Source organism: Mesoplodon bidens (genome assembly GCF_964165515.1).
Source record: "Mesoplodon bidens genome assembly, chromosome: 18".
NCBI lineage: Eukaryota > Metazoa > Chordata > Mammalia > Artiodactyla > Ziphiidae > Mesoplodon > Mesoplodon bidens.
The window spans coordinates 7163785-7179743 of record NC_138175.1 but is presented as its reverse complement, the minus strand read 5'-3'; the positions used below and the strand labels follow the sequence as shown (position 1 = coordinate 7179743).

Sequence of the window (15959 nt, the reverse complement as noted above, 5' to 3'; positions counted from 1 at the left end):
CAAGAACACACCAGGGAAACGGGGCCGGGGGTTGGGGAGGGCAAAAAAAACACAGACCCTAACGCTAGTACATTTAAGCAATGATTAGGAAGTGTAAGCAATTTAGGGCTGCCTCTTACACCAGTGCTTCAAACATTAATGTGTATAGTGATCAGCTGGGGGTCTTGTTAAAATGCAGAATTTGACTGAGTTGGTCTGAGGGGGGCCCAAGATTCTGTATTTCTATAACTAGTTCCTAAGTGACTGCTACTGGTCCCTGGACAATTTTTTCAAACTTCAGATGCATCTGATACACCAGGAGGGCTACTTAATAATGAATGCAGGAAATCAAAACTTCAATGAGATATTTCACACCCACTAGGATGGCTATAATCAAAAAACCAGAAAACAGCACTTGATGGCAAAGGTCTGGAGAAACGAACTCTCCTGAGTTGCTGGTGGGAACGTAAAATGGTGCAGCCTCTGTGGAAAACACTTGGCAGTTCCTCAATAAATTAAACACAGAGTTACAACTCAGCAATTCTACTCCTAAGTGTACACTCAAGAGAACAGAAAACAGGTGCTCCAACAAACACTTGTACATAGGTATTCATAGCATTATTTATAATAGCCAGAGATGGAAACAACCCAAATGTCCATCAACTGATGAATTAATAAACAAAATGTGGTCTATCCATACAATGGAATATTATTAATCCATAAAAAGGAATGAGGCACTGATACTCTGAAGGGTGAATCTTGAAAAGATTGTGCTAAGTGACAGAAGCCAGACACAAAAGGCCATATCTTGGGACAATCCTATTTATGTGAAATGTCCAAAACAGGCAAACCCATAGAGACAGAAAGCATATTAGTGGTTGTCAGGGGCTAGGGTATGGGGGTTCCTTTTGGGGCATTGAAAATACAGAACTAGATAGTGCTATTGGTTGTACAACATTGTAAACGTACTAAAAGCCACTGAATTGTATACCTTAAAAGGGTTAAATGGTGAATTTTACGTTTTATGTATTTACCACAATAAGAAAAAAATTCTGCCCCACCCCCAGAATTTCTGATTCAGTGGGTCTGGAGTGAGACCTGAGGGCTTGCACTTCTAACAGATTCCCAGCTGCTGCTGCTTCTCAATCACACTTTGAACAAGGTCCCAGACATTGATTTTGATACCAAACAGTTGTTGAATCCCCAGAGATTGTCAAATTACAAGGGAACAACCAGATGCTATTAGTCTCCACTTTCTGCTAACCATGCCTAAAGGTTTTTTTTTTTTTTTTTTTTGGCTGCACCATGCAGCATGTGGAACTTCCCCAACCAGGGATCAAACCCACACCCCCTGCAGTGGAAGCGTGGAATCTTAACCACCTGACCACCAGGTGGTGGTTACTTTTGTTTTCTTTTTTTTTTGGCCGCGATGCATGGCTTGTGGGATCTTAGTTCCGTGATCAGGGATTGAACCCGGGCCCTCGGCAGGGAAAGCTCGGAGTCCTAACCACTGGACCGCCAGGGAATTCCCTGGACTTTGTTACTTGAGTTGAGTCCAGTTGACCTTGGAGGAGGCAGAAACCAGCTGGGAGCCCTCATTACTTTCTCCTGAGACAAGGTCATGGGTGTTCTGGCTTGCGAAGATATTAGAAAATGAGAATGCTGCTATGGGCATGGGACCCTGGTACCCCTATAAAAGTGTCCTGTACCTGGTTCCATATTGGAGAGAGGAGTTTCCCCAACACCAACAAGCAATGCTCAGATACCAGCAGGGTGTCCTACAATTCAACTCAATTCTGAAGCTCTCTACCTGGAGATAGCATCAGATCCCACAGGTTAGGGCTCAGTCCTACAAGACTGCCCACCATCCCCACTTTGGATGCCAGTGGCAAGCTCAGGTTATCACCTGTGCTTCTGACCGATTCGCTATAGATCAGAGGTACCAACTACCCCCTCCTTGGGTTCGATTAATTTGCTAGAGCAGCTCACAGAACTCAGGAAACCTGCTTACTCACTGGATTACTCACTGGTTTATTACAAAGGATATTAAAGGATACAAATCAACAGCCAGATGAAGAGATGCACAGGGCAAGGCACAGGGAAAAGGTGTGATGCTTCCACGCTCTCGGAACTCGCTACTCTCGCCGAATCTCCCTGCTCACCAACCTGGAAGCTCTCCCAACCCCCTCCTTTGGGGTTTTTATGGAAGCTTCCTTATAGCATGTGATTGACTAAGTCATTAGCCATTGGTGATTGGTCTCAATCTTTCTCCCCTCCCCGGGGTTGGGGTAGGACTGAAAGTTCCAACCCTCTAATCACAAAATTGGATCCACTTGCAACCAGCCCTCCGACCACCCTTAGGAGAGGTTCTCGTTGCCATTAACATAACAAAAGTCCTCATTAACCTTTGCCACTCTCATCACTTAGGAAATTCCCAGGGTTTTAGAAGTCCTGTGCCAGAAACAGCAACCATGACCAAATACATATTTATTATAAATCAAAAAATCACACCTTACCTATACAGCCTCAGGCTGAAAAGCTGCAATATTTCTGCCCTGTTAATAGAGCACTCGCTTGGAAAGCCCTTTTTTCCCCATAATTCCTATATGGTCATATGTTAGCTTTAGGTCAGGAACAAGAGGATCTCCTGGTAGGTGCTGATCATTATGGCTAGGAGGAGTGTCTTGAGGCCCTGTGTTACCTCAGAGGACATCAAGAACATTTGAATGCTAGAACCTTGGGAAATGTTACTAATTTGTTGCTTATGCCACACCAAAGGAGTCAGGCAAAGACCAGGACCGAGCCCCCTGAGGGGGCTGTGGGGAAAAGGCCTCACAATTCTGTAAGCTCCAAGCTTCAAGTTTCCCTCCGTGTTAGCCACGGCCAACAGTATGCCATAAGGTCAAAACAAGGACCACCAGAAAGACAAGGACCACCAGAGTGATCAGAAACATGAATGCTGAGTTTATTCTTGCCAGGGAACAGATTCACTGAGTAGTTCCCCGAGGCAGAAAAGCTGGGTAGGGGGGACTGGTATGTTCTAGAAGAGGGGGGGATGCTGCCTTCATGGTAGCTACACCAAGTAGGGCTAGATGATTTGCAGTTATGAAGGATGGAAAGAGTCCATAGGTCTGTACGTGGTTGGTTAAAACACGTCCCATTGTTGACTGGGTGTTCCATTAAGTCGCTGAATAACAAGGTCACCCCATATTCTGAGCCATTTACCAGCACTGGCTACTTAGAATCTATTGGAGGGAACCCCAGCATTCAGTTTTGGTACCTCCTAAGCGAGTACTGCTCTAAGGGCAAAATTTTGCCTTTGCATTAGCCACGTCCATCAGTGATGGGGGTGAACGTGGAATGGAGTGAGGAAGAAGTATATTGTCACTTTAAATTTGGTTGAGGCCTTGGCAGAAAATGTTTCAAAAGCTCTAGCTTGCTTAGGGTGCTTCTCTCATGTTTTAACATTTCAAATTAGCCAGGCCTTAATTTTTGGGCCTCCCATGCCAAACTTCAATAAACTTAATTTTTTAGTTTTATTTACCAAAACGTTAGGAGACCTTATGACCTTGGTATGGCCAAAGACCTACATGGGAGCTAGGCAGTTCTCCTGACCTAAGCATGTCTTTTTTTTAATTTTAATGTTTCTTTTTAAAAAAATTTGGCTGCGTTGGGTCTTTGGTGCTGCATGCGGGCTTTCTCTAGTTGCGGCGAGTGGGGGCGACTCTTCCTGGCAGTGCATAGGCATCTCACTGCGGTGGCTTCTCTTGTTGCGGAGCACGGGCTCTAGATGCGCGGGCTCAGTAGTTGTGGCTCACGGGCTTAGTTGCTCCGTGGCATGTGGGATCTTCCTGGACCAGGGCTCGAACCCATGTCCCCTGCATTGGCAGGAGGATTCTTAACCACTGCACCACCAGGGAAGCCACCTAAGCGTGTCTTAAAGGGAGTATGCGTTTTTAAACTTTTTATTTGGAAATAATTATAGACTCACAGGAAGCTGCAAGGAAATGTACAGGGAAGTCCTGTTTGCCCTTCATCCAGACTCCCCTAATGATAACATTTTACATAACTACAGTACGATGTCAACGCCATTGGTACCATGCACAGAACTTATTCAGATTTCACCAGTTATATCTGCACCCATTTATGTGTGTTTATAGGTCTGTGAAGTTTTATCCTATGTATAGCTTCCTGTAACTATGAACACAATCAAATACAGAATGGTTCCAGCACCATAACGATCCTGAGATACCCCTTTTATGGCCACATCCACACACTCACCCCATCCCCAACTCCTGGCAACCACGAATCTGTTCTCCATCTCTGTAATTTTCTTTCAAGAATATTATATAAATGGAATCATACAGTATGCAACCTTTTGACACCAGCTTTCACTCAACATAATTTAAAGGAAATACATTTTGACCAAGGCATATGTAGCTCAAAAACAAACAAGCAAAACCAAACATATAAACAAAAAAACTTTCTTCCAGCATAGCACTAGAAAGTCTCTTTTAATTTCAGTCTCTTGAAACACAACATACCTTATGCCCCACATCTGTGAGACTTGGATCAAGGATCAAACAGCACTGCCAGGTCACTATCCAACTTCTGAGATCACAACTTCCACGACCAAAACAGAGATCTCAGTTTTTCCAGAGCCCAAGCTGTATTAATATTTACATGTCCAGAGGACAGAAATAAATGGAAAAAAATCATAGATGTTCTCTAGAAGTGTTTAACAACCCTATCTGCCTGTTGGAATCACCTGGGGGAGCTTTTAAAAATCCCAGTGCCTTGGCAAATAATAGGAAGGTCTAATAGGGAGCTTACTTTGTGTCAAACACTGTTCTAATATATTAATTCACTTAACTTTCACAACAACCCTGTGATACATGTATTATCATTATTCTTAATTTACAGATTAAAAGACAGGCACATAAACATAAACTGGTTTTCCTAACTTTAACTGCTTTTCCTAATCAATGGCAGAGCTGGGATTTGAACACAGGCAGTGTTGGCTTCAGAGCTGGCTCTTTAACTGCTGCCCTCTGCTAACCCTCCTTCCAACTGGCCAAGCTCACCTCACCTCTAAAAACCGTGGAGAAATGAGAATAGTCTAACCACACAGACTGGGTTAAAACTTTGAACAAGTTGCTTTAACTTCTTTGGCCCTTCTCCCCAGTCAAAGGAAGGAATTGGATTTTGAACTCTTAAGATTTGGTGAAACTACAAATCACTTAAATAAGAATCAGCTGGTCCTACGTGACAAGCTGGGAACCAGAGCTGAATGTTTGATGCCAGATACTATACTGAAATTTCACCAGTTAAGCCTCAGGACTCTTCCTTTTAAGTGACAGGCCCAAACCTCAGACTGACTTAAAGAAGGGAGAAGGAGTTGATTAGCTCACCGACTGTTTGCAGCCAAGTTTCGAGCCATCGTAACCCTCCCCCACCTACACTCCCCGTTTCCATCCTCAACCCCTACCTCCAGCTTTCTCAACTCCCACCTCCAGCTTTCTCAACTCCCTTCTCGCTCCTCTGCGTCCCTTTGCTTCTCTTCTCCTGTGTGGGGGCAGAAATGGCCCCTGGGAGTGCCGGTGTTGCACCATTATCACACTTAAGTAGCCAGGAATAAACCATGAAAGCATCTCCCTTCCACGATCTAGATCAGGACTCTGGCTCAGCTGAGGTCACGTGGCCAGCCCCAAACCAATCTCCGGGTCCAGGGGGTGGGGTATTATGATCAGTCAGGCTGCCTCTCTGAATGAGGACAGAACCATTGACTGACAGCCTTCCTACAAAGACAGGGAGGTAAGGATAGTTTTTCTCAAACGGAAGTTATGTGAGCCAGACCAAATTTTTTTTTTTTTCACTTTGGCCATACCGCACGCGGCATGTGAGATCTTAGTTCCCCCACTAGGGATGAAACCCGTGCCCACTGCACTGGACCGCCAGGGAAGTCCCAGACCAAAGCTTTAATAATCATGTAAGAATAATGATGATAATTGACATTAGCTATGCTAGGTATCTCTACTTCAATGCCTATATTCCCTTCCCCCAGTTTTATTGGGCTATAATTGGCATATAACATTGTATTAGTTTCAGGTGTACCACATGATTTGCTATATGTATACGTTGCGAAATGATTACCACAATAAGGTTAGTTAACATCCATCACCTCACAGTTACAATTTTTTTTCTTGGGATAAGAGCTTTTAAGATTTACTCTCTTGGACTTCCCTGGTGGCACAGTGGTTAAGAATCTGCCTGCCAATGCAGGGGACACGGGATTCGAGCCCTGGTCTGGGAAGATCCCACATGCAATGGAGCAACTAAGCTCGAGCGCCACAACTACTGAGCCTGGCTCTAGAGCCCACAAGCCACAACTACTGAAGCCCATGCACCTAGAGCCCATGCTCCTCAGCAAGAGAAGCCACCGCAATGAGAAGCCCGCACACCACAATAAAGAGCAGCCCCCGCTCGCCGCAACTAGAGAAAGGCCATGCGCAGCAACAAAGACCCAACAGTCAAAAATATAAAATATAAATAAATAAATAAATTTATAAAAAAAATTTACTGTTACCAGCTTTCAAATATACAACACAGTATTGTTAACTATAGTCAGTATGTTGCACATTGCATCCTCAGAATGTATTTATGTTATAACTGGAAGTTTGTACCTTTTGACCTCCTTCATGCATTTCCCCAGCACCCCACCCCTCACCTCTGGTAATCACCAATCTGTTCTCTGTATCCATGAGTTAGCGTTTTTTGTAGTGTTTTTTTTTTTTTTTGCGGTACGTGGGCCTCTCACTGCTGTGGCCTCTCCCGCTGCGGAGCACAGGCTCCGGACGCGCAGGCTCACCAGCCATGGCTCACAGGCCCAGCCGCTCCGCGGCATGTGGGATCCTCCCAGACCGGGGCACGAACCCGTGTCCCCTGCATCGGCAGGAGGACTCTCAACCACTGCGCCACCAGGGAAGCCCTGTAGTTTTTTTTAAAGATTCCACATATAAGGGAGAACCCATGGTATTTGTCTTTGTCTGTCTGACTTACTTTACTTAGCATAATGCCCTCAAGGTCCATAGATATGTACCTAGGAATCCATCACCACAATCAAGATAGTGAACATGACCTTCATTCCCCAGACTTCCTTGTCCCCCATTCTAACACATACCCTGGCCCCCCAGCAGGTAACCACTGATCCATTCTATCACTATAGATTTGTTTGCATTTTCTAGAATTATAAATAAATGGAATCATAAAATACATACTGTTTTTTTGTCCGGCTCTTTCTTTCACCATGATTATTTTGAGACTCATCCATGCTGTTGTGTGTATCAAGTTCATTCCTTCTAATGGCTGAGTTGTATTCCATTGTACGGCTGTATCACAGTTTATTTATCAATTCAGCCAGTGGATGCTTCTTTGACCAGGGAAATCTTTGCCAAACCTGGGACCCTTAATGTCATGGGCTCAGTCATCCTGGGTTCCCCATGAGGTCTCCTGAGTGCTCTGAACCCTTTCATAATCTCGTGTCTTCCAGTGAAAGGACACCAGGAACACACCCGTATTCATTTCCTAGGGCTGCCGTAACAAATTAGTGGCTTAAAACAACAGGAATCTATACTGTCACAGTTCTGGTGGTCAGAAGTTCTGAAATCAAAGTGCTGGCAGGGCCGCCTCGCTCTGAAGGCTGTAAGGGAGAACGCCTCCTTGCCTGTCCCAGCTTCTGTAGCCCCAGGCATTCCTAGGCTTGTGGCAGCATCGCTCAAATCTCTGTCTCCATCTTGACATGGTCTGCTCCCTTGTTTCTTTGTGTCTTCTCTTTCTCTGTCTCTTACAAGGACAGCCATCATTGGATTTAGGACCCATCCTAATCCAGGATGGTCTCATCTTGAGATTTGTACCTTAATTACGTCTGCAGAGAACCTTATTCCAAGTAAGGTCACACCACTTTTCTGGCTTCCTTTGCTTCTGCCTTCCATAGCTCATCCCTCACAGCTGGTCCAATGAGAGATGCAGTTTAAAGCTCAATCTCTCTCATCTTCTAAAAGAAATGTGATTCAAGTGGAATAAAGAGCATCTGCCCCCAGCCCTAGAATAAGTCCTTCCTCTTTTTTTTTTTTTTTTTTTTTTTGCGGTATGCGGGCCTCTCACTGCTGTGGCCTCTCCCGTTGCGGAGCACAGGCTCCGGATGCGCAGGCTCAGCGGCCATGACTCACAGGCCCAGCTGCTCCGTGGCATGTGGGATCTTCCCAGACTGGGGCACGAACCAGTGTCCCCTGCATCGGCAGGTGGACTCTCAACCGCTGCGCCACCAGGGAAGCCCCACCCTCTTTTTTTTTTAACCCCCAATTTATTATTTTACAGTTCTACAGGCCAGAAGTCTGAAATGAGTCTCACTGGGCTAAAACCAGTGTTTTGGCAGGGCTGAATTCCTTCTGGAGGCTCTACGAGCAAATCCATTTCCTTGTCTTTTCTAGGTTCTAGAGGCTGCCTGCATTCTTGGTTCATGGTCCCATTTCTCTGTCTTTAAAGCAGCAACATCGGGCCATCTCTCTCATTCCAACACCGTTCTCTCCTCTCTTTCACTTATAAGGACCCTTGTGATTACATTGGGCCCACCTGGATAATCCAGGCTAAGCTCATGATCTCAAGGTTGATTAGCAACCTCAGTTCCCCCTTTTCCATATAATCTAACATATTCATATGTTCCAGAGACATCTCTGGACATCTTTGAGGGACCATTATTCTGCCTACCATACCTCTCTTTCCTATTTTCCACTTTCTCTGTATCCCTAGTGATTTCCTCAGATATAGCTTTTAGGTAACAAATTCTCAACTGTGTTTGAACTACCATCTAATTTGTCTACTGAGTTGTTTTTTTTTTTTAAGTTTAGTTGATTTACAATATTGTGTTAGTTTCAGGTATACAGCAAAGTAATTCATATATATATTTCAGATTATTTTTCATTATAGGTTATTACAAGATATTGAATATAGTTCTCTGTGCTATACAATAAACCCTTGTTGCTTATCTAGTTTATGTATAGTAGCTTGTAACTGTTAATCCCAAACTTCTAATTTATTCTCCCCCTGCTTTCCCCTTTGATAACCATAAGTTTGTTTTCTATGTCTGTGAGTCTGTTTCTGTTTTGTATATCGATTCATTTGTAGTATTTTTTAGATCCCACCTATAAGTGATATATAATTTTGTCTTTGTCTGACTTACTTCACTAATAGTCTCAGGTCCATCCATACTGCTGCAAATGGCAATATTTCATTATTTTTTATGGCTGAGTACTATTCCATTTCATATATATGGTATATGTATATACCACAGCTTCTTAAGCCAACTGTCTGTTGATGGGCACTTGGGTTGTTTCCATGTCTTGGCTATTGTAAATAGTGCTACTGTGAACATTGGGGTGTATGATGTATCTTTTCAAAGTAGAGTTTTCATCTTTTCTGGATACATATGCAGGAGTGGGATACCTGGATCGTATGGTAGCTCTTTTTTTAGTTTTTAAAGTAATCTCCATACTGTTTTCTATAGTGGCTGCACCAATTCACATTCCCATCAACAGTGTAATAGGGTTCCCTTTTTGCCACACTCTCTTCAGCATTTCTTACTTATAGACTTTTTTTTTTTTTTTTTTCGGTATGCGGGCCTCTCACTGCTGTGGCCTCTCCCGTTGCGGAGCACAGGCTCCGGACGCGCAGGCTCAGCGGCCATGGCTCACGGGCCCAGCCGCTCCGCGGCATATGGGATCCTCCCGGACCGGGGCACGAACCCGTATCCCCTGCATCGGCAGGCGGACTCTCAACCACTGCGCCACCAGGGAGGCCCTTTATAGACTTTTTGATGACAGCCATTCTGACTGCTCATACCCTCTTACAGAGATGCTCCATGGTTCCCTATGGCACGTGTTACTCCTTGTTGCAACAAGTATTAAACCCAATTTGTTCAACTATAAGTTCTGTAATGGAGAGAACAGTGCCCACTCTGCCCCCACTTCCCCAAAGATATGTCCACCCAGAATCTCAGAATGTAGGTTGGCCAAACTGGAAGGTCAGAGGCTGGGGCAGATGCTCTTTATCCCACCTAAATCACATTTAGCTTAGAAGCTGGGAGAGATTGAGCCTTATACTTGGTTTGCCATTGGACCAGCTGTGATGAACTAGGCATGGAAAGCAAAAGCAAAGGAAGCCAGACAATGAGTGACCAAGAATATGCGTTCACCTGCATACAGAGGGCCTTTGTCTTCCTTTCTCTGCCTTAGTCACCACTGATACCAGTTCCTGGCATGAAGTAGGTGCCATCTAAATACTTAGTGGATGAACAAATGAAAACATCAGACCTGATTTTTTTTTCTCCCATTATTCCCATAGGAGGGGTTCCAATGGAGAAGATGGCAGCCTATAGCTCATCCAAGGCAGCTCTGACCATGTTTTCAGCAGTCATGAGACAAGAGCTATCCAAATGGGGAGTTAAAGTCTCTGTCATCCAGCCTGGAGGCTTCCGAACAAGTAGGTGTCTGAGCCCAAGAGCCCTGCAATATTCATTCTGGAAGGGATGCTGAAGGTCCTTTGTTTTGACAGAGTTCAAGCCAAACCCCTCAGTGGTGGACCAAAGAGGGGTTGGGATGGGTGGGCTTCTAAGCATAGAGGGGCAGGTGCCAGGTTTTGCAATGTACGGTTGCTCCCCTGCCTCCTTTCACCAAGGAATTAAGTTTTGATGTTATGTATTTTTCAAACACAACCTCCTCCCCTCTGAAGGACATGACCCATATCCTTCTATCCAGGGAGGAGATGGCCATCCTCTCCTCTCCGCTCCCTGAATTTCTGGACTCTGAGCAGATGTAGACGACCCCCATGGCTCAGTCCTTAGTTCTGGGTCATCAACCAAGTAATTGGTGATCTAAATGAAGATGTAAAAGAGCATATCTAATAAAAGACCACACACTGGGAGGGATGCCTAACACACTAAAGAACAAACCCTAGAGGTCTGAATATTAACCCAAATGCACCAGATAAAAATCTAAAAGAAAAGCAGAACTTTGTCTTGAAGCATTTAGCAGCCAGGATCTCCCAGAGTTGTCCAGGAGGAGCACGAAGACTCGGTGAAAGGGCTCATCTGGGAAGAAAACCAAGGGAAAGAGACCTGGGCCACTCAGGTTGAGAGGCGGGACCAGGGCAGTAGGAATGGAGGGAAGGTGAAGTCTTGAGAGGGGTTTCCAACTTGGGGACTCCCTGGGCAGGTAGGAGAGTTGAGGGGAGTTGACGGGAAAGGAGGGTGGGTCAAAGATGATGCCGAATATGGCAGCCTGAGAGACAGAGCACAAAAAGCTGCCTGACAGCTAGTGGAAGGGGAGAATGATGAATTTGAATCTGAACCGGGCAGGAGGATTGAGAGTTTGGTGACACAGCCAACGAAGACTTCCAACACACAGATACAAGATTCTCTTTGGACCAGAGAACAACCCTGCAGTTAAGTTACAGTTTCAAGGACTCACTGAAATTGTCATAGCTAGCTAGCATTTTGGGCAGCCGTTCTTACCAGGCACTAGCCATTTTCCTTACATTCTTTCCTGATATTGTTGATCTTATTTTTTAAATTGAGAAATATATCATATACACACATAGTTTAATAAATTATCAATATCATAAAAATTCATGTACTTAACATCCAGATCAAAAAATAAAACATTGCCAGCTCTCAGAAGCCCTCACATGGTCCTCTCCAGTTTTAGCCCTCTCCTCCCTCCAACAGGTAACCTGTCATACTTTTTGTAACATTCATTTATTTGCTGTTCTTGACAATGTTCCATGCATACATGCATCCCCAAACAATAGTTTGGCTTTAGTGGTTTTTGAACTTTAAATGGAATCAATGTGTATGTATTTTTTTGCGTCTGGCTTCTTTCACCAAACATTATGTTTTCACAATTCATTTATATTGTGTGTAGCTGTAGTTCATTCATTTTCATTGCTAGTATTCTGTGAATATGCCACAATTTTTCTACTATCGATGGGATATTTGGGTCACTTTTGGACAACTGTGAACAATTCAGCTGTGGACCTTCTGGCACACCTACTGTGGCGTATGTGTGTGTGATTTTTCCTATGACATATACCCAGGAATGGGATGACTGGATCATAGATTTTAATTATCTTCAACTTCATTGGATAATTCCACATTGTTTCCTTAATTATCATTCCAATTTTACTCCCATCCTTTCCATATATGTCTTAATCTGCATCACAGCCCTGAGGAGTAGGTTTAATTGACATCATTCATCAGGTGAGGACACTGAAGTAGGATGGGTAATATATAGCTCAGCATGGACATCTGTGACACCACGATGGTGGGGAATTTGAAACCAGATCCCTAGGTGCAGAGCCTGGTTCTTTCTTTTATATCAGGATGTCCTCAGTTTAAAGCTGATATTTGATGGTCTCTCTAAAGGCAAGAGGCCAGATGGTGGAGGGCTGAGGACTTAAGTTTGGAGAATGACATTTGAAGTGGGGGATGAGGAAAGGAATCTTTAGGGACACAAAGAACTCCTGAAGACATTCAGGGAAACATATCAGATTTTTTGGGTACCCTGCAATAAAAACTAGCTCAAGCATATTGCACGCTTCGCAGATTTTAAGACTTTCTGTGTACAATCTCACTTTATCCTCACCTATGAGGTAGGCATTATAATATTCCCATCTTATGGGTAGAAAACCGAGGCTCAGAGAAGTTAAGGAATTTCTCAAGCCACAGTGCTGATATGAGGCAGAGATGGGATTTGGATCCATGTCATCTTGCCAGTTTTATTGTGTGTAGCCCCGAAGTGGCAGGGGATGGGCAAATGTGTGTCAAAACTGGCAGATGGGCCTCCCTGGTGGCGCAGTGGTTGAGAGTCCGCCTGCCGATGCAGGGGATACGGGTTCGTGCCCCGGTCTGGGAGGATCCCATATGCCGCGGAGCGGCTGGGCCCGTGAGCCATGGCCGCTGGGCCTGCGCGTCCGGAGCCTGTGCTCCGCAACGGGAGAGACCACAACAGTGAGAGGCCCGCATACCGCAAAAAGAAAAAAAAAAAAAACTGGCAGATGAAGGCTGACAAAAGGGTGGTGGCTTTGTCATCAATAAAGAGGGTTTTGGGGATTTTGGACAGGGTAGGCACAAGAGTGATTAGAAAGTCCATGAGGTGTTTAAAGAGGGAGGAAGTCGAGAGGAAAAGGAATCCCCTGTGAGAGTAGAGACTGGGGCAGAAGTAGCTGGAGGAACAATAGTCCATGCAAACATGTTTTTTAAGATGCAGAAGCCTCTGGAGTAGTAACTGTCAGGGTAATCATTTCTTTGAGTATGGTCATGCCTTCATAAAGAGAAATGAGCGATTGAAACTCCCTTTGCATTTCCATGAGTATAATTGGATTTCACTGGCTTACATTTCATAGTGAGGCTCCCCTGCAGTCCTGGTATCCAGGAGTCACCCAAGCTAGCAAAGATTCATCCCCACAGCAATCCCTGAGCAATCACACACTTTGTGGGAGGGAGTGTGGGTTGCTGCAACCTTTCTGGAAAGTAATCTGGCACTAGCTATTAAAATTCAAAATGAATGTGTTTTTTGACCAGACAGCCACCCTTTGGGGACTGTAGCCTAAAGAAGTGAACGCCGAAAAACAAAAGGATACATTGTGCAAAGCTGGTGACGGCAGCGTTCCCTGAAATGGTGAAACCTAGGAACGACTGGCAAGTCCTTTGATAGAGAAATGGTGACTAAAAGCTGCTCAATGGAAAATTCTGCTGCTCTGGTTTAAAACTATAGCCATTGACCAGGAGGCAGGTCTGTGATTCATTACTAAGCAAACAAACAAAAAACAAAACCCACAAACAAACAAAAAAGCAAATTCCTGGAAAATACTTATAGTATGATCCTTTTTGTGTGTTCCTGGTAAAATAAAATTAAGCCAAAGCCAAACATATCTATATATTTGTATGAGCAAGGAGGGAGTGTAGAATGACACACAATACTGTAAGTTTCCTCAGAGGAGAATAATTTTAAAAACATATGCATCTCCTTATTATTCATTATTTATATAATGAGCAGCCATTGCTACTATATTTTAAAGTAAATATATAGATACTATTAGATTTTATATAAGCAAGAATTTACTTCTATATTAAATATGTGGTTATATATTTAATCACATATAATTTATGTTAAAATTTAATGTATTATTTAAAATGAAATTAAAATTATATTTATTAAATAGATAACATGAGGGACTTCCCTGGTGGTCCAGTGGTCAAGACTTCACCTTCCAGTGCCGGGGCAGGGTTGGGGGGATGGGAGGGGTAGGGTATGGGTTTGATCCCTGGTCAGGGAGTTAGGATCCCACACACCTTGGGGCCAAAAAACCAAAAACATAAAATAGAAGCAACACTGTCACAAATTCAAGAAAGACTTAAAAAAAAATGATAGCATGATGCTCAACATTACATATTTTTTTAACCTTTTTTTGGCCACATGGCTTGTGGGAACTTCCCTGACCAGCGATTGAACCCAGGCCATGGCAGTGGAAACCCAGAATCCCAACCACTAGGCCACCAGGGAACTCCCAACGTTATATATTTAATTTTATACACAGAAGCAGGCGTTACTGCTATATTTTTAAAAATTATATGTGTATGTATATATGTAGGTATATACATATTGTATAGATAATATATATTATATACATTATATTTTATATTGTATATAATAGTCATGAAAAGATATGTACTAGAATGTTTGTGGCAGCACTATTCGTAAGAGCCTCAAATTGAAAACAACCCAAACGCCCATCATAGTATAATAGATAAACAATTTATGGCATATTTACAGAATGGAAAGCTACTGACTACACAATACATGCATCCATGTATGCATGTATCTAAAGTCAGGCAAAGCTACTCTACTCTATTCATCTGACAGTGGCTCCTGGGAAGGTGGCCGAGGCTGGTTTGTCCTTTTCTTGGTCTGGGTGCTGGTTACATGAGCTATTCGGTTTGTGGAAACCTATTCATCTGTGCACTGTTCTGTATGTATGTTTAAAAGAATAGAAGTGCCATTATAAAGCACATACTTTAAAAGGCATTTGAGAATGTCCTTCCCAACAGAAGCCAATTCACAAGGGCCTTCTTCCCAATTAGGGGTAGGACATGCCTGTTTTAGCCTTTCCAGCATCTGAGCCTCTCTTTTTTTTCTTGCATCTCAGACATCACAGGCACGAGTGACATGTGGGACAAGCTGGAGAAAAACATCCTGGACCACCTCACCCCTGACGTGCAAGAGGACTACGGCCAGGATTATATCCTTAGGGAACGCAATTTTCTCATGTTCTTGCAAACCTACTCTGTAATGGACATCTCCCCAGTGCTCCTGGACGTCCAGCATGCCATCACTGCTAAGAGCCCCTTTGCATTTTATGCACCGGGGAAAATGTCTTATCTGTGGCTCTGCTTTGTTTCCTTTAGCCCTACTGGCATATTTGATTATTTTAGCAAAAAAATGCACAGCCATGGAAAGAGCATGCCCAGAGTGTTAAGCATGCGTAACTGGAAGAATGAGGCCATGTAGGCAAATCAGTGGGAAATGTTAAGAGTCTTGGAATGAAAGGGAATCTCGAGCTTCCCATTAAAGTTGTGGTTTCCTACCTTGCAGCCCCTGTGAACTCTGTTGGTTGAATAGTGAGACAGAAGGGAAGGGGGCAGGGCACAAACTTGAAAAGAATGACATAGACGTTGAGCATATGACGTAAAACTGGTTAGAACAGACTAAGCCCAAGATGGCAGAAGATTCAACTTCCAGTGGAACTTCAGCCTCATTATACGCTCACTGTAATACATTAGCTAAATGACACACCCACTGACGCCATAATAGTTCTGAGGCAGACCATAAAAAGCCAAAAAGTAGGCGGTGGCCCAAGTCCTGGAAATC

The 15959-nt window shown here is 43.8% G+C and overlaps 1 protein-coding gene across 1 annotated transcript in view; it reads left to right on the top strand.

Moving 5' to 3' along the window:
* The window catches only part of HSD17B2 (hydroxysteroid 17-beta dehydrogenase 2), a gene marked incomplete at both ends in the record, with an annotated part of 71847 nt that extends 56248 nt beyond the window's left edge, over nucleotides 1-15599 (top strand). The window contains 2 exons of the mRNA XM_081215452.1: nucleotides 10378-10515; nucleotides 15238-15599. Coding sequence (XP_081071578.1) covers nucleotides 10378-10515; nucleotides 15238-15599 — 500 coding nt within the window. The remainder of the gene's footprint in view (nucleotides 1-10377; nucleotides 10516-15237) is intronic.
* Nucleotides 15600-15959: the final 360 nt, after the last annotated feature.